The sequence below is a fragment of the Ursus americanus genome, chromosome 32 (genome assembly GCF_024610735.1).
Source record: "Ursus americanus isolate L20-20 chromosome 32, mUrsAme1.1.p, whole genome shotgun sequence".
Classification (NCBI taxonomy): Eukaryota; Metazoa; Chordata; class Mammalia; order Carnivora; family Ursidae; genus Ursus; species Ursus americanus.
In genome coordinates this window covers 16,957,604-16,977,037 of record NC_142158.1, presented here as the reverse complement: position 1 = coordinate 16,977,037, position 19,434 = coordinate 16,957,604, and the positions used below count along the sequence as shown (strand labels likewise).

Sequence of the window (19,434 nt, the reverse complement as noted above, 5' to 3'; positions counted from 1 at the left end):
GCAAAGTGATGCCTGTGAGAGCCATTAGTGACTCAGACTCATAAGGGAAGAAGAAAAAGGATGTAAACATTAGGATAAACAAAGGTAGGAGGAAAAATAGTGTTGAATGCCCGACACAGGGAATTTAGTGCTATTCCCAAAAGTCTGTGCCTAGACCTAACTGTCCCTACTTGGCCCATAAGCGCTCTTTTTCTTTAGGCATTAACATCTGGTCCAGTTCATGAGAAAAGGGCTACAAGAAGGATCTTACCTGCAATCCTCTGAATTGTTAGTCAAACTAGGAGAAGAGCTAGCAACAACAAGAAGGCCACCATTTGTTCTTATATTCCTAAATTCCTTGTAAGGAAAGCCTTACCGCCACAGCATTTAAAAGGGCAAACCATATTTCTTTTAGGCTTCTTACTTAAATTCGTTTTCAGATAAAATCATATTAGCCTCTTCAAATAGTTATAACCTGGAGCAGTGCTTGGCGAGGATGTTATGCAAAGAGAGATATTTTGCTAACAGACAGGGTAAATACCGTGTCTATCATTTTTGCTGTTACTGCATCTGAACGCAGCTGAAAACTTACTTAATAAGAGTTGACATGTTTTTCCCATATGTGTTGATTTAAAACCAAAGAATATTAGAGCTGGCAGAGGCCTCGGAGACCATATATTCTAAACCCTTCACGTTATGCATGAGAAAAAGAGCTCTTGGGGCTTAGGCTAGGGGCAGAATCCAATTTGGGAAAGAAAATGGGGTTGTGCCAAGGACTTGAGTACTTTCAGAGCTTCACTCAAAGTAATTATTGCTCTAACCCCCTGTTTTATTTTCCAACACTCTTCTGGGTACATGAAAAGAGTAATATTTTCAGGAATTTCTTACCTGGTGTTTTAAATATTGCATTCTGTACTATTCTCTGCTCAGATGAAGAAGTAATCCATTGGCTATTCAACGCATTTCTGAGTTCCTGTTGATGCAACAAACTGTCTGTACTCCAAGCGCTTGCTGTATTTTTCTAAAAATATTCTCATTTTTAAGCTCAGCCTGAAATTTCTTCTCATTTTCTATTAGTCAGGGAAGCGAGCCATTAAAAACTTTTCTTCTTTTACAAAAGGTTCTAACCTAGGATGACATAAAATTTAGGTGGAGACATTTCTCACACTATTGTACTACTTAATCTCTAACGCCTCTTTCTTTTCTTTTCCACCAGGCTTGCTTTATATTTTCCTTTTTGTGACATTGTCTATTGTCCTCGAGGACAATATAAGGGAATTCAGCTTTCACAGAGAACAGTCCTGGTTCCTGATCAAAAGAGTTTATTCCCAAGATAATTGCTTCTAGACATCAGATACAGGTAGTGTATGGTGACCAACACCAGCTTTTATCCTATTCTATCCACTGAGCATTCGAATTATTAGCTCTTGGAAGACCACCTGTATATTCAGAAGGTTATCTCATGTTAGGGGGCTCTGCAGAAGGAAATCGTGTGCACCACTGATTTAGTTTAACATCCTGAAAGCCTGATCCGTGTGGACCCTGCAGACACCCCAGTTCTAATTAAGACAGCTGGGTAAACATTTCAATAGGGTTAATTTTGCCAGCTGAGCAAGTTCATGCTCACGGAGACTCTAGGCTCATTACAGAGGTCTCCGGCCCATGCTTGTCCTACGGAACCCAAAACTCCAGCACTTGAGATAACTTTTTAAAAGGTCCCTAAAGAAATGCATTCGATCTTCTAATCAGGAGTGATGGCTGTATGGGGTCACATGGGAAGGAAGGCAGCGAAGGCCGGGAGACGGCCTCCAATGTCATGACCGAGAGCTGACAATGGACTGTTCTAAGGGGAATATTCCTTTGTGGCATGTTTCTTACATAAAGCTGGGTGGAAGTCAATTTTTTAGACTTCCAACACACAGATCCTGCTTTTGGCCACAGAAACAGGGACACAGAGGGAAACCTGTTAAATGGCTTTTCTTTATACTTCTTGAAAAGAATGCCGGTCTGTGTCAAAATGAGAGGAGTATTCGACGTAACAGACTTTTGGAGATTGTGTAGTCTAAGCCTCACATTCTGAAGATGAAAAGATAAGGTTCAGAGAGGTGAACTCACTTGTCTACGGTCACACAGTTAGACCAGTGATCTTGCTAGTGTATCACATGGATACTCTTAATTTAACACCCAATTAAAAACAGAAGGAGCAAATCACAGCACACCGACACTGGGATACAGTGCGACTTTCTCAAGGTCTAATGGGAACCCCATAATTACAGCACGAGCAGGCCCTGGGCATCTCACTTGTCAAAATCCCTGGAGGGATGTTTCTGAAATCTATTGCTGGGTGCAGCAGTCGCCTGCCAAGCACTCTTTGGCCTGCAATCCTAGCTCTGTGTATCTGTGAATCTCCCGCAGGGAGAGGAGTGAAAAATTAATGAGGAGCTCAGAAAAGCTCATTTTCAGGGCTACGAGATTGGGAGGGCAATGAAAATTGGAAGTGAAGGGAAAAGTTTAAGCTATCAGCCTCAAGCTCTGCCAAATCCTATAAATGGGGTGTAAATGTAAATATACCGACACAGAAAAGGAAAACCACCAAAGAACGATTTAGGGAAGCACTGGATCTGAATCATAAACACCCAGGGCAGAGCTCTTTGTGATTCATTCATGGGCGGCTGTCCATCTCTGGGATGCCCACCCCTACAGCCATCCGACAAAGAAGTGTCAGGTCCCTCTGAGCTGGCATTTCCTTTTCCTGGAGAAGGACTACACACCTTGATCCAGATGTGTTTTTCTCTGATCCTGCTTGCGTGTAACAGCCCATAAGCCTATGAGGATGAGGGTGAATCTGAAAAAATCAGATACCTTTTAAACAAAGATTTTCAGTGGACTGTCTTCCTTTTCGACAAGCTAACAGAATTCATTTTCCAAGAAGAAAAAAATACAGAGTTATAAATCGTAAACTATTGTTACTGACAAAGCTTGATGTCCAAAGCAGGAGAAAATGGGCACCAATCCCTCCCTGTTGGGTACTGAATGTGGGACTCGATTTGCCCTTGAATATCCTGGGGACTCCCAGCTCAGGCTCCAGTCTGCACCTGTTCGTTCTCAAGCAGCTATTCCCAGGGGAGAGTTCTCTAGCAACTGGGCCGTGTGCTCCCAGCTAAGCAGCTACTTTCTCTGCAGTATGGTGTTCCAGAGAGGGTACTGGCATTCTTTTGCTAATTAAGAATGTTTGCAAGTCCATTAATGAGTTGTGAACAGGCCTCAACCCTTACAGATGTGATAAAATCTTCTAGGCCAATAATGGCTTGCTCACAAACCTCTAGAAGGCGCCTGAGGAGAAGAAAAAACTTGTTATCTTTTGAGAGCAAGAAGGCCTTCATCTCATACACTGTTATGGGTTGAATTATATTCCCCGCCCCCCAAATTCACACGCTGAAGCCCTAACTCCCAGGATCTCTGAATGTGACTTAGTTTGGAAATAGGCCATTAAACATGTAATTACTTCGATTACTACGAGGTCATGTTAGAGGCAGGATGGTGGACCCTTAGCCCCATATGACAGGAGTCCTTATCAAGACAGGAAATTTGGACACATACACATACAGGAGGAACGCCACGTGTGAAGATGAGGCAGAGATCGGGGGGATGGCTCTACCAGCCAAGGGGTGACAAGGGTTCTCAGCAAACCACCGGAAGCTAGGAGAGAGGCACGAAACAGACTCGCTCTGAGCCCTCAGAAGGAACCCACCCCACTGATACCTTGATCGCTGACTCCCAGCCTCCAGAGCTGTGAGAGGATACATCTTGTATTCAAGTTTCTCAGTTTGTGGTACTTGTTCGGACAGCCCAAGAAAACAACTACGATTGATTCATGGGGTTAAGACTGTTCCCGGTTCCCCCTCTTCTCAAGACAAGACAGAACCCAGCCCGGGCGCCCTGCGCTCCCAGCAGATGGCCTTGCCTTCATCACACGATGGGGACTTTTTGGATTCTCTCTGGCCAGAGGACTCCGTCAGAAACAAAAGCCTTCTCTCATTCTCCTACATTCAACCCTTACCCACTCCTGTTAAAAAAGCACTACCAATCAGGAGTCACCCGGGGTCAAGGTCTCAGAGTCACCTCTGATTTCTCCTTCGTCCCCATATCTTGTCTCCTGTGTCCTGTCACCTCTCCCTCCTCCATGTCTCTCCTCTCTCTCTCTCTCCTCTTCATTCCTGATGCTACCACCCCCTGCAGGCTTCAATTATCTCTTGCCTAGACTGTTACAATAGCCTTTTTTTTTATGATTAACTTTTTGTTTTTATAATTTTTATTTTGTTATATTAGTCACCATACAGTACATCCCCAGTACAATAGCCTTCTACCTGGCCTTCCCCTGCCAGATCTCTACAGTTCTATCTGTAACTGCCAATGAGTCACCCAGGGCCAGCTGTGATTATGTCACCTCCTTGCTCAGAAGTACCCAAGGGAAGAAAAGCCCAACTCTGCAGTCTTTACTACTTTCCAGGATCTAATCCTCATATCCCGTCACTTGCCTATTACTAACCCATGCTCCGAACTTCTGGAACATGCTTCTGCTTTCCCGCCTCGGTGCCTCTGTCCCATTTGCTCTGTGGGGGGAACAGCCTCTTCCCTAACTGTGTCCGTCAAGTGCCTACAGTTGAAGGGCCGTAGCTGCAGTGCTGGGGTTGAGCCTGGGGGCTCTGCAGGGCAACGCACCAGATCGAACGCAGCTCCCTTATTCGAAAAGATGTGACACTGGCAAGGTGTCCAACATCCCCGCGCGGGTGGTTTCCACAAATGCAAAACCCCGCGTGTCTACAATGAAAATTAAACACGGAAGTGCATGAACCGCATTTAGAACGGTACCTGGCATGTGAGGCTTGCAATAACTCACCTGCTACTGTTCTTACGAACACTTTTGTGGAAGCTGAAGGGCGCAGCAGTCTTCCGTGACCTCTGTGAACATCCCCTCAAATCCGCTCTTAGGCTACTGAGGTTTCTTTCATAATTTCTTTTGGACATGCTTCTCCTTAAATCCATAACTTTGCAGCATTCCTTCCTGTCTCTTCTCTCTTACTGACCTTGAACATGAGTTCCAAAGTCCCCACAGAACCACACTCTGTGTTCTCCACCCCTCAGCTCTGCTCCTGCCCCCACTGGGCCAGACTCAAGTCTCCAAGGGGAGGAACTGTATTTTTCATTTTCTTTCTTTTCTTTTCTTTTTTTTTTTTTTTTTTAAGAGAGTAGGAGAGAGAAGTGGGGTGGGGCAGATGGAGGGGGAGAATCCCAAGCAACTGCCATGTCCAGCACGGAGCCCGACGCGGGGCTTGATCCCAGGACCCTGAGATCACGACCTGAGCCGAAATCAAGAGTCGGACGCTTACGGACTGAGCCATCCAGGTGCCCCCGACTGTATTTTTCATCTTTGTGTCCAAGGGCCTAAGTCAGTGCTTAACATTTAGTAAATACAACACAATGCTCACAAAACTACCGGAAGACTGAATGTGGAACTGCTCAAAGGCGTGAACGCCCCAATGGGCTGAAGCTGTCTCGATGTCGTCACACAGCGACTGGTCCCTGTCTTTCTAGGGGCCACACGGCTCTTCTACGCATGCAAGCACAGGTGAGGGGCTGTGATTACCCGAGGGGCCGGAATCTCCCAGCGGAGACCTGCGGTCACTTCTCTGTGCGGTAATTCTCAATCGGGACTAAATTAAGACAATCGAGGACTCACTTACGTTCTTCCAGAGCACCGTGTGTGTGGCGGTGTAATTACTGGCTGCCAGTTCGCTAGCTTCCATTAGCGTGTGTTCAGTGTGGGCAGACTCTGTCTTATTTAGCTCTCATTGTTCTGAGCCTGCCATTTCGGAGATCTTGGGTAAGTATGTGTTGAACAAAAGAGTTTGCCAGAGAAACCTGAGCTAAACAATGGGGTATGTATGGTGAGCCACTAAGTAGCATTAGACAGAAAAAGATGCCCCTACATGGTATTTTTTCCCCCAAATACTTCATTGCTAAGAAGGTTTATCTGATCAAATACTATTATTTCTGTGACATAATTCTGAAAAGAGTGAAGCTCAGATAATCACCCTGGCCTCGCATCTAGCTTGACTTACGTTATTTTGTCTTCCAAGCTTGGTATAGGGAGTCAGAGAGCAGAAAGCTCCCCTGGCATATGACCTTGAGCTACAAAGTGCTCTGCTATGGGGCAGGCAGGCAGCCCAGGCTGGGAGCCTAACAGCTTTGGAGGATAGAAGACAGAAACGAATGGATCCTGGCCAGACACTACTGGGCTCACAGCACGCCTGGAAAGGAGAACTCTCGATTTTCTGTTCAGAAAGAAAACTAGGCTTACTAAAGAAGAAAGAGGGGTTTTAGGAGCCAATTCCCACCTTTTGTAAATGGTCCCATTGTGGACAGATGAAGGATGGACAATTTCTGCATCTGAAAAAGAGGTGCCTCCTGGAGCAGAGGCGAGAAATAACGTCAGCCTGTTACTAAATAAAACCATTTAGTGACTGACAAAAAGAACTTGAAATCGGTAACAAGTAATGGTATATGGACTGTTACCAAGAACTTACTCTAGGACAGAGCCTTCTGTTTGGGTGCTAGCAAATATCAAAATATTGAGCAAAGGTAAAGGGGGCTGGAGTGCCAGGCTTCTGGAGTTCAAATCCTGGCTCTGCTTTTTTACTGCTGTGTGACCTTGAGGCAAGTTGCTTACCCTCTCTGTGCCTCTGTGCTCGCTCAACTGCAAAATGAGAATATAACGGCTCCTGCGTTATATGGGTTTGTGATGATTAGCGAGAGTTAATAAATGTGAAGAGCCTGGAAGAGTGAATGGCACATAAATAATACATAGTAGCATTAAATTAGGCAAAGATCATGTGTTAGCTACAATCCAGTGAGAATGTACCTTCTGATTATTTTATATAAAAGCAACAAATACCTATGGCAATCCCTCGGCTACAAAAAAAGGAATATGATGAAATACCAAGCCCTCCTCTTTTGTTCAGCTATCCAATTCTACTCCCTGAAAACCACCACACTCTTAAATGTTTCTTCCGTGTTTTTGCGAAAAAAATTTTTTTTACTCAGAAACCAAGATGTGTATATACAATCTATCCTTTAGTTAACAACGCTGTTTGGAGTACTGGAAATTTGTTAAGAGATTTCAGGTGTTCTCATCACACACAAAAAATGGTAATTCTGTGGGGGAGATATGTTCATTGGATTGACTATAATAATTATTTACTACATACATATCAAACCATCATGTTGCATACCTTAAATATATACAATTTTTGTTTTAAAAAATAAGGGGGGGGGGACACCTGGGTGGCTCAGTTGGTTAAGCGTCTGCCTTCAGCTTGGGTCATGATCTTGGGGTCCTGGGATCGAGCCCCGCATCGGGCTCCCTGCTCAGCAGGGAGCCTGCTTGTCCCTCCCCCTCTGCTCCCCCTGTCCCCACTCATATGTACTCTCTCCAATAAATAAATAAAATCTTCAATAAAAAATTTAAAAATAAGGGGGAATGTCAAAGTCAAGAAATGAACAGACATGAATAAAGCTATACATCTTAAAGTTCCCTCAATATCTGGAGATATAAATCAACCTTGTGTTTTTTGTGGCTCTATTGGTACTCCATTGTGTAGAAAGACCATGATTTATGTCACCAGCCCCGACTGATGTCATTTGTCTTGTTGCCAGTTTTCTAATATTATAAACAATCTGTAAAGAACAACCCTGCACATCCATCTTAATAATTCTGCACACACACATGTAGGTTAAATTACTGGAAATTTACAACTCCTTCTGGGTATGCCCTTCCTCATGTCTGTCACTTTGCAGCATCCTTTCCTGAGTCTAGAATCTTTCCTTGCCTTCCCATCCTTTGCAAGGTTGATGAATTACGAGGTCAGGTGTAAGTGCATATAAAATTTTGGTGGGTGGCTTAGTCGTTGAGCCTCTGAGTCTTGATTTCAGCTCAGATCCTCTCCCAGGGTTGTGGGATCGGGGGCCCTGCATTGGGCTCCCTGCTCAGCAAGGAGTAGGCTGGAGATTCTCTTTCCCCCTCTGCTCCATCCCCCGCTCACACACATGCACTCTAAAATAAATAAAATCTTAAAAAATTTTTGTTTGTTTACTCTCGGGCCTCCTGGCCAGCTCAGTCAGTGGAACATGCGATTCTTGATCTCAGGGTTGTGAGTTCAAGCCCCATGTTGGGTTTATAGATTACTTAAAAATAAAAATCTTAAAAAAAAAAAAAAAAAAGGCCAGCCTCAAAAAAAAGAATAAAATCTTAAAAAACGTTTTTTTGGTTACTCTTGTCAAAACTGTCCTCTAAAACGGCTTGCATTGATTCACCCTTCCACGGACATTGTATGAGCACGGCTGTTTCCGACTCTACTTACTAGCTGACACCGTGTAGTGATCAATTTCTTTCCCTTCTGCCAAAGTCATAAGTGAAAGACGTATCTCCCCAGTTTCAATTTGTGTTTAATTATGAGTGAGGGTGAGCTTTTTTTTTATATTTATGGCACATGTGTGTTCTTTTTCAATTTGCTAGTTCATGTCCTTTGTCCAATTTATTTTGAATTGAAAATAGGACCTTTGCTACTTCCCTGCTTAAAACTTTTATTGGTGACCCACTGTAGGATAAAGTCTGGCATCCCCAATATGACAAAAAGAGGTTATGACACTAGTCCCTCCTCAGCCTCCTCTCATATGGTTGCTACCCTTGCCTCAACATTGATGATCCAGTAACACCAGGCTGCTTGTGGTCCCCAGCCCTCACTGTGTCTTCAATAAAGATTCACTGACTAATTGAAGAAATTCCAATTTTCATGTAAGATTCACTGACTGGGGCACCTGGTGGCTCAGTCGGTTGGGGGTCTGCCTTGGGCTCGGGTCATGATCTCAGGGTCATGACCTCAGGGTCCTGGGATGGAGCCCTGTGTCGGGCTCCCTGCTCAGCGGGGGAGTCTGCTCCTCCCTCTCTTCTCCACTCATGCTCTCTCGCTCTCTCTTTCCCTCCCTCCCTCTCTCTCTCAAATAAATAAAATCCTTAAAAGAAAATTCACTGACTGATTGAAGAAATTCCAATTTTCATGTAATTCACCTTAACTAAAGAGCTACCGTGAAAGATTGAACATTCCACAAGTATTTCACTTTGCTCCTGTCAATCCTCTTTATCAGGGACCATTTGTAAATGACGTCTTCTGTGGTCTCTGCTTGTTTATACCTGTAACGATACCCAGCCGTCTTCTAGCTGGCTCTTACTAAAGTTCTCCCTACAGTTCAGGTATTCTGATGAGGAAAACTTTACATGTGGGTTGCAACATTCATACCAGGAATTTAAAATAAGCTCCAACAGAAGAGATCTGTCCAAATAGAGGCCAGTGGCCACAGTTTTGCTGTGGCCACTCTGGACAGACTGTCCAATGTTGGCAAATCCCAGGAAAAAGTCCCCTCTTCCCTGCTTGATTTCTCACAGACTGCTCTTACAACTTAATTTCACATGTCTCTCTATTGCAACCGCGAGAGTGTGAAGTCATTACTCCCCGCGTCACACCACAACCTTTCTGGAAAGCAAGAGCTAAAAATAATATTCACTCCCAGTGCGCCCCTGAATCAGTCTCTACCCTAAAGAAGAAAGTACATAAGGAGGAAACGCTGGATACACAGATGCTAGTGGCAGGTTATTTATAACAGCGTGTGCCCAAGGGAATGTGTTACAGTCAGGTGACTCGGCCCACTAGGAGCAAGAAGTCTACTACAACGAACCACTACGTTAAAAAATTAAGAGGGAGATAAAGGGTATGAATATTTTGCTTTCATCTATGTGAAATCATTACGAAAGAATGCAAGCAAATATGCATAACTGATCGTAATTTGGAAGGGTGTCAGGACGAAGGGGGAATTTTCTATTTTCAAACTTGAATGGGATCTATTATATTTATTTAAAAAATTTCTCTCAAGTTTGCTATTTAGAGTCTAAATACAAAATTATGACAGTAATTACCTTATACAGGGACGCAGTCTGTGATGAACGTCTTAAGTGACTTGTTCAGAGCTATTTCCTTATGTACCTATGATTAGAATTCAACACACAAGAGCCCCCCAGCCTTCCCAGAAACACTACGACCCGATGTGACTATGGCCGTGAGGGAAGGCACACGATTACCAGAATCTCTGTAAATACCTCCCTGACCTAGATCTATCGAATGATGTTTCAGTCATTCACGAGGTGGGGGAGAATTATCCTCACTGTCATGCCAGATCTTCTGGCAAAGAATCTTTCCAGTTGTCCATGCATGAAACAGTTTTGTGCTATGATGGATAAACTGTATAACTTTTTTTTTTTACATTGGGATATGGTATTGTAAAATGAGGCGGTAGAATATTACAGTTCACAGCTGCTTTATTCCAGAAACGTCTGGAAATGTAATTAGCATGGTGCTCTAACCACTGCACTAAACAACCCCTTCCTGTGTGCCGAGAAGCATTTAAAAGCCCTTTTCACGGGCTTCCTTGACAACAGTTTGCAGTGGTATCAAGCAGCTTCCTATAATCTCACAGAATCTCACGGCTCCCAAGCAGCTAGGGAATTTTAAGCCCAGCGGACACGGAGATGTTGCTATGCCACAGAGGAGACATTTATTCTCTTCAGAAACTCACACGCGCTTGGGGACAAAAATAGACGAAACATTACAACAGTCTTCTATGCCGAAATTGTATCTGAGTCTGAACATCATTAGCACTGCTCTCTGACTTCCCCACAAAGACCCCTCACAACGCCGCTTAATTAGAACTCACTGTGATTAGACGGGAAGGTCCCCCCCAGGCATTTGGGGTTAGCACCCACGTCCTCCTCCTCCAGGTCAGACTGCCACTCTAGGCAAGTGCGTGGTACACAACGCTTTCTTTCATCCATGTGCTTCCATTAATATCTCACACATTTCGTATTCCCATAATGCCCCTGGATCCAACTCTCCCTTGGGCTAACAAGGAGGAGGAGGAAGACCTTTAAAACTGACCTTCAAAAGCCATTTGATTCCTATGTGGGCTCGTGGTCTGTTTTTCCCATTAAGGTTACTTGATATTTCTTTTGTCAAACAAGCCCCAACTTCTAATTACCTCACATCTTCCCTGTAACTTACTACAACAAGGAAACCAACAACAACGAAATCAACCAACCAACCGAGGCACAAGAACTCATTTTTTAAAGAGACAAGTTAACATACACCACACAAGGATTTTTCTTTGCCTCGGGAATGCCAGCATTTCTCACTGAAATCCTCACGTCTTATTTCCAGTATTATTTTGTTTTCTTACAGAGATCAGCTATCTGAATTCAAGTGTGCTTGACACCTATCTAACCGAGATACACATACATCTTAACCTTTTGACTCTTTAGGCTTTCAAGTCACGTGGAACGGTGATCTCTCCGAGCAAAGCCCAGGACACTCTGAAGTCAGACACGCTTGCTCTCAAGCCCTCTTGGGCTTTACCACTCACCAACTGAGTGATCCTGGGCAAGTTCTTCACCCTTCCTAAGCCTCCTTATCCTCATCTATAAAACAGATGTTAGCAGGAACGGACTCCTAGGACTGCAGAGGCAGTAAGAGCTACATCGCACCTGCTCTGGAATTTGTCATTTGGTGCCCAGTGATAGGCCACTCATGACTACCAGCAATCCCACTGTTCTTACTCATGCTAGTGTGCTAGGACGGTGTTTACAGTGAAGCAAAGGGAAAAGGCCCAAGATTTCCGGGGAAACCCAGGCAACCCGGGTGAACTACTCTATGAAAGTGGTTGTGGAGAAAGGAAAGGGCATGTCTATAATCAGCACTGGTTAAGGAAATAAAATCGAGACGCGATTCTAAGGTGTTCCCGGAGTGAATGAGGATTCATTTCACAGCGCCAGGGTGCTTTTGGAGGGGAAGCCTGTGCGGGCAGAAAGGAGGCATTTGGTGTGTGTGTGTGTGTGTGTGTGTGTGTGTGTGTGTGCGCGTGCGCTTATTTGGGGGATGGTGGGAGGGTCCTGCAGAGTGCTGGCCTTGGGGTGAAGATCTTTTTTTTTTTTTTTAAAGATTTTATTTATTTATTAGACAGAGATAGAGACAGCCAGCGAGAGAGGGAACACAAGCAGGGGGAGTGGGAGAGAAAGAAGCAGGCTCATAGCGGAGGAGCCCGATGTGGGGCTCGATCCCATAACACCAGGATCACGCCCTGAGCCGAAGGCAGACGCCCAACTGCTGTGCCACCCAGGCACCCCTGGGGTGAAGATCTTTACAGAACTGAATTTCTGTATTCAATAGAATTCTGCTTTTGGTCCACAGAGTTCAGAGTGCAGTGCTGCCCTACGGATGTGGCCACCAAACGTCTGGGAACTTAATGAACTCAGGAGACATCAGAACTTCGACAGGATAAATGAGTGCTCCCAGGAGAAAAGAGGAGGGAAAGAATGAGAGGAGGACCACAGCTAGGGAAGAGGAGGAAAGAAAGAAGATGGAGTTGCACAGAAGGAGAGGCACCCAAGGCCAGTGAGGAGGGCCTGGAGGTGGGGACACACATGGGGTCTGCTGGACTGGCATGCAAGCAGGTGACAGGTGCAGTCCAGAACCTCCGAGAGTGACAGACGTGTTGAAGATGACAGAATGAATTCCTGGTGGAAGAAAATGGGACAGAATTTTGGATCAAGACACCTAGCAGGTGAAGAGCCGGAGAGGCGGCGGGCACAGAGTTTGAGGGCTGGGAACCGAGACGTCCAATCCGTCAAAGATGCTCTGGGACTCAGTCACCATGAATTCATTTAGCTGAAATGCCGGGCAGCTGAGTGCCTTTTCGTATTCTTAGGAGTCTCGGTTCCACACGGTCCCTTCTACTTTCTCTTGCGAGTTAACTGGCACTCCTTTTCTGTTTGCAGAACAGAACTGGCCTCAGCGTGGTACGGGGTGACCGCGCCCCCCTCTTCACCCACCACAGGCCTGTTTCAGGCTCACCATCCCAGTCTAGGCACTGATGGCCTCCCGCGGTATGGTCAAAAAGGGCCAGGTTTGCAAAATAAAGTATATGGTCATCGTGTTTACCCCCTTCTCTATTTTTTGAGCATTCTGACTGGCCACAGAGCTCTGATTTTCCAACGGACACTACACCCACGTTGTTCCACTCCGCCCAAGATCACCTTTTCATAAATCACACATGTTTTTTTGCCCATGTGGCGGCCAAAGGAGAAACAGGATGGCGCATTTCCTCAGAAGCCATTGTGTTTGTTCACTTCATTGTAAATTCATAGAGAGGAGGAAATACTCATCGGTACCTTGCGATGTGTCTGCACGCGGGCTCCTACACCCAGGACCTAAGTAAAACGACCTAAATCTAAGAGAAGCTCATCGTAAATGTCACTTTATACATACACCATATCCAAAGACTATGAAATAAGTCTTTCCTTACTCTTCGATGCTTGTTTTTTAATGCATTTCTACGGGGAAAGAAAAAAAGTCATGATAAGTAAAACTTTCATACAATGTATTATGTGCGAGGTACTGTTCTAAGAGCTTTCCAACATTTTTTTTTAAGATTTTATTTGTCAGAGAGAAAGAGAGTGAGAATAAGCAGGGGGAGCAGCAGACAGAGGGAGAAACAGGCTCCCCACTGAGCAAGGAGCCCGATGCGGGACTTGATCCCAGGACCCTGAGACTAATGACCTGAGCTGAAGGCAGACGCTTAACCGACTGAGCCACCCAGGCGTCCCTAAATTCTTCAATCCTCAACTTTATGAGGTGCCAGTTTTATTCCTCTTTTAGGCAAGGGAACTGAGCACACGATAAAAATGACTCGCCTGAGGTCATGTGGTGGGTGGGCTGCACGGTCTGTGTCCCAACCACGGTCCTGCACCACCTGCCACACTGAACAACTGCTTGTGGTCAAAGTCAGTGGGCCAAGAACCCATTTCCTGATCAACGCTGTAAGGCCGGTGTCCTTTCAGAATTAGCTCTGCAAACACCTAGCTGTAAATCGAGCACCCATTCCAGAGGCCTGTGTGAGCCCTGTCTGCTTGCCTAACGTACACACATTTTGTTCCTAGACGCCGCACAGCAGAGAGACGTCATGTTCTGCTGAAAATACAAATGCAAAGGTTTTGAATGGTATTTGTCTGGGGCCAGTATCAATTTACTCTTTTGTAGCCATTCAACAAATGCAAAGCATGTGCCGTGGACATGACGTCGAACTAGACAGTGTGGGACACAAACGAAGAGGAGTAAGCTATTTGCCACTGCCTTGAAGGGCATTCGAGAAAGAGTCACACCATGACTTCCAGTCAGCGTTCACTGATGAGTGTCTTTTCCTTCACAAGTTGGCTTTACGGGGATGTGTCCGAAAAGGGAACTGTTCTAGGACATCACCGTGAGGTGCAGGGGAACTACTTGTGTGGCATCCGAATCAGGAGTTCCCATACTCATGGATCTGAAACACAATACAGGTGACAAGACTACTGGCTACGTTCGAATTCCAGGTCTGCCATTTCTAACTGGAAATTATCCAGCCCCTCTAGACCTTGGGTTCCTAACCTGCCGCATTAAGTTAACGACAGCATGGAGGTCTGCTGTACCATTAGGGTTCTTAAGGCATGGAAAGGGTCAAGTGTATTCCACATGCACTGAAGACACAACCGAGACTGCTGTCGTTGTTCTCGATATAGAATTGGTGAAGCACATTCCACCTGGAAAGAAGAGGACGAGCAGCAGCTGTAGCCTTGTTACACCTTGAACTATGGTGTAGCCGGCTTCCCGAGACGGCACCCAACGGACCATGCTCCTGGCATTCACACCCTTGTTCAGTCTGCCCCAACAATGAGTCTCGGCTGGTCCCGTGACTTCTTTTAACCAACAGAAAACTGAATGAGATACTGGGCCGATTCTGGACTGAGTCTTAAAAGGTCCAGCAGCTTGTACCATTGCGCTCTTGGAGGCCCCGAGCTATCCTGCTGGAGAGACCACAGGAAGAGACCGCATGGAATGGTACTGAGAATACACATGGAGAAAAAGAGGGGTCTAGCTCGCCCCACATCCTGGTGAGCCCCCTGATGACCCCAATCCCATGAGTCTGCAGACACAGGAGATCCCAAGAGAGACTGGCTGAAGAACCACCCAGCTGAGCTCAGGCAATCATCAGGTCACAGAAGACCGTCCAATTGTTGCTTTAAGCCGCTACTATGTTGGGGGATGTTTTGTTACATAGCAAGAGATAACCCCAAAAAACAGTGCTGCCCAAAAACCCTGAAAGTAAACACACAATGTCATGGAACCTGACCTGTGTACAATCCACACAAACTGAAAAACAATCATGAATGATGGGAAGTCTCTTGAAGGCAGGGGCCATGTGTTCTGTGCTTCAGTAAATGCCCTCATTTCTCTGCTGTCAGAGCCCGGGAAACAGAGGAGTTCCTATAGTTGGCTGGCCACCTCTCTGACTTTTAGTTCCTTATGATCTTATTAGGCACCCACTACGTCAGCTGTTTGCTCAATCCCAGGAGACAAGGAGGAAAAGGCAGGGCCTCTGTTGTTAAGGATTTCATAGCCTTGACACATAAGAGCAATGGAGGAAGGTCACCTTGAGAGGAAAAAATGACATCTTTACCAGCCCAGCCCTAGGAAGGTACTGATTTCCAGAGTCTTTAGCCTGTATTGGACATTTTCTGTCTTTTTTTTTTTTTAACTGGGCCATTAAGTCTACTTTGCCTTCCAAGCCTTAGCTGTTCCCTTTGAGGGTCATGATGGACATGCAGGTAAGAATATTCTTTGCATGTCCATCCTCAACTCCTTTCTTAAAGAAACTGAAGGATCTAGTTACCCAAAGAGAATGTGTGATCTAGCCAGAGGCTGAAGGCTAGACAGCTTGATTTGACGATTCCTTATTAAAATCAGATGCATGCTAAATAGTGCTCTAATTATTTGCATGTTTGTTTTTTCTAGTCACAAGAAATGTCATTACTGAAAAATGTGTGGAAATATATTCATTTGGCTTCACAGTCACTGTGCTGATGTTTCTATTTCCCTTGGAATGCCAAAGCCACGTTAAGGCAAATTTTGCATCTTGACACAATCCAACCAATTAAAAACAAAAAACAAAAAACCACCTCCCTCAAGCTCATTTCCCATTTTGGTGACTACGATCTATTTCTCTTTCTCCCTCCTGGCCAAGCCTCTTAAAAGAAGTCTACTTCCTCCTCTCTCATTCATAACTCAACCATATGCTTCCTAAATCCCAGCCAGAGGCTTCCCCGAAACTGTTCTCCCAAGGACACCAATGAAGACTGGTCACTAAACACACAGGACACATCTCAAGTCCTTACCATCCCATCAGAAGCCGCCAGAGCAGACCCTTCTCCTTTCCTGAACTCTCTCCTGTTCTGTGGAGGTAACACCACCAGTCCCTCCTGGTTTTCTTTCCTAGCTCTCCAGTGGGTCTGGTCTGTCTCCCCATAGGCTCCACTGCCTGTGCGCATAGCTTAGAGGTCGGTGGTCTCAGGGTGTTGCTACTGCAGCCCTATTTTGCTTCCCACTTCATATTTTCACCTTGAAGTTTCCATCCCAGGACTTCAAACGAACCCAGAGGCATGCAGGACTTCCAGATCTGCATTGCCAGCCAGACCTCTCCTGATCTCAGTTCTCTACATCCAACAGACTTCAGTCTTGGGGCATCTCAGAAGCACACGAGAGCCAGCATACCCCCACATAAATCATATGCCCCCCCAACGCACTCGTCCTCAGTGTCCCTGATGGGGTGAGAGCTACCTCCACCCATCTAACCGCTCAGCGAGAAGCCAGAGTGGTTCTTTACTCCTCTCGCCCTCCACCTCCCATCTGCAACCAAGTTGTGCTCATTCTGTCTCCTAAAGATCTCTTGCCCCTGTGCAGAGTCTTCAGTGCCTAATGCCACTATTTTAGTCTGGGCTATCTTATCTCTGCCCAGCGTCATCATCAACCACCCGCTTCCTTCCACCAACGGTGTCCTTGTGACTGGAATCAACAGGAATACTCAATATCCCATTGGATTCCATGACAGCGAAGAGGTGTCCCCTTAACTGTATCCCAGTTTTCTCTCGTTCTGCAAACACACAGTAGTTAGATCATAAACTTGATGTTTGGTCACACTCCAAACTTTTTCCGTGCTATAAGAATGGTCTAAAATGCGCGTCTCTTGACTGCTTCCGTAGGATGCTGCATTGGGATAAAGTCCAGGCTCCGTAACAGACCTCGTAAGACCCTTCATCATGAGCAGATCCCTGCCCACCTCTTCATCCTCAGCTCTCACTACTCTGCCTCTCCCCCAGCAACCCCTCTCAAACCACAGCCTCCCTTTTAAGCTGTACGTTGGCAATCTCACCTTCCCCCTTCTCCACACTTTCCTACGCTCTGTTCTTTCCACCAGGAGAAAGGACTCCCTCACATTCATTGCCTAACACCTTGGTTAAACGTCCATTTCTCCAGGGAACCTTTCCTGCTAACTTGTAACTCAGCCGGGTTTGTTCAATTTGAGTTCTTGGAGCCCCTGGGTGTCTCCTCTAATATCACGGATACTTTACTGTAATTTCTGGCTTTATTATCTATTATTCCCTCAAGACCATAACCTTTGGGAGGCAGGGGCCACGTCTGTCCTTGTTATAATTTTGGGGATAATGGGGGTGCCTGGCACATAAAGAAACATACATGCCAAGCTGATGTCCTCACTGAACTCTCTGAGGCTTACAGAAGTCTGAAAACCTAAGTTCTGCCCAAGTACGTCACATTACTTTGTTAGTCTGAAAAGGGGACTCCAAGGGAACACTAGAGTTAGGGTGCAAAGGCCCACACCGTCTCTCTCAGGCGCACACGGGCCCATTCACGAGCATCAATGTTTGCAATGAATCAATTTCACCTCTCCGCCGGAGTGGGAAGAATAGAAACTTCCAGCTCCAGAGCTGAGCCAGTGATGGTCCACAGGGCCTTTACAGCAGGCAGAGTTGGTCTTATGCTGGATATAGAAACAATGATTTCATTTATTAACTGTGATCTTCAATCCTGCATGACGAAAGGATGTCAATATGAGCCTCCATGAACAGCTTAGGGTTTCTCTCTCTTTCTCTGAGAAGTGCAAATACACTTCCCTCATCACAGGACCTGCTAGGAATTCCTAGTAGCCAGGGACTGGCAACGTGGGGTTCAGATGCCAGCCAACCACCCTGGGTATCAGCCACAGGCTCTGACAAGCTCCGAAGCCCATCCCACCACGTCCAAAGGCAGAATCAGTTTAGACGGTCTTCCTTATCCAAGGAGCAACAATCATTTGAAGAGCAATCCCAGAGACACGGGCTTCCCCGGAAGGATTGCTGAAGTCCTCAGTGACTCTGGGTGAACCAATGCAGGAAATAAAGGCAGCAGAATCTGGCCCTGAGGGAAGGGGGCGGCCAGCAACTAGATGAAATAGTTAGCTCACAGGCCAGGGCTCAGGGCTGCCTCTTGTTCCGCTGGGAGACTTGCGGTGAGCAGAAGCTACAGCAGAAGGGCAGAGGGGCCCCATGCGAGGAGTCCATGCTCATGAGCGTACTTGTACCTGTCCTGCCTACAGGCACCACGACATCAGTATCGCGCTGTACAGAAAACGCTGGGCAAAAGCATGCAGGCTATTCCAGGACCCCATCAGGAACACGAGGGGAGCCCCCAGCATATTCAGGCCTGGCCCCTCATGACTGCCAGCAGTTAGGTGGGGCTGACACAGACTGACCGATGCCACGGTTCACGGGTCCCTAGTCGTATCACAGGGGAACAGGCCATCTATGAGTCCTATGTCAAAGCTGCAGCCTTCCCCACCAATACGTTAGGTGGGTGTGCCAACAGCTGGAGTGACCGTTTAAAAGGCGACCTCTGACTTCCTATAAATCACTTAGGGTGCAGTACTTTAAAGGTATGATGGACGGAAACCTCTTCATTTGGAAAAGGGAAATAGAGAACCTCTCCAAGAAAACGTTAGTTCAGGAGCGAGTTGAATGCTAAAACCAAAGAGAAAAGTTCCTTTTGTTTCTTGGTTGAAGATAGCAAATTAAATCAGCACACAATCTGGCAAGTAAGGTACGTGTCTCTGTTAGTGGATGGGATGGTTTACCACGTTTTCAATAATTTCCTAACTTCTTCCTCTACCTCAGTCACCCAGTTCCATGGCTGTAGTCTCTACTACAACGTAGTCTCTACTACAACAAAGTCTCTACTTTGAAAATCACGAATTCAAGATGCAGCTTTGTACCCAGGCCCCGCTTCCTGCCCTTCTAGCTTGCTTCTGGCTACCAGCCCCACTGATGGTTTTAAAATTCTTGGATGCCCCTGGAATCTCAAGTCTATCGACTTTTCTAATTCTGCTCAACTCACTGGACCTTTCCTTTTTGAATCCAATTTAAAGTCACTACCA

General features: G+C 45.8%; 1 protein-coding gene across 10 annotated transcripts in view; it reads right to left on the bottom strand.

Moving 5' to 3' along the window:
- The window catches only part of PHACTR1 (phosphatase and actin regulator 1), a 528,218-nt gene that overhangs the window by 172,228 nt on the left and 336,556 nt on the right, over positions 1 to 19,434 (bottom strand). The window contains exon 1 of one of the 10 annotated variants that reach the window (XM_087858046.1): positions 10,804 to 11,979. The exons of the other annotated variants lie outside the window; for them this stretch is intronic. Coding sequence (XP_087714172.1) covers positions 10,804 to 10,921 — 118 coding nt within the window. The 5' untranslated portion in view covers positions 10,922 to 11,979. Of the gene's footprint in view, positions 1 to 10,803; positions 11,980 to 19,434 lie in introns of those variants that run through there. 10 annotated transcript variants of the gene reach the window in all.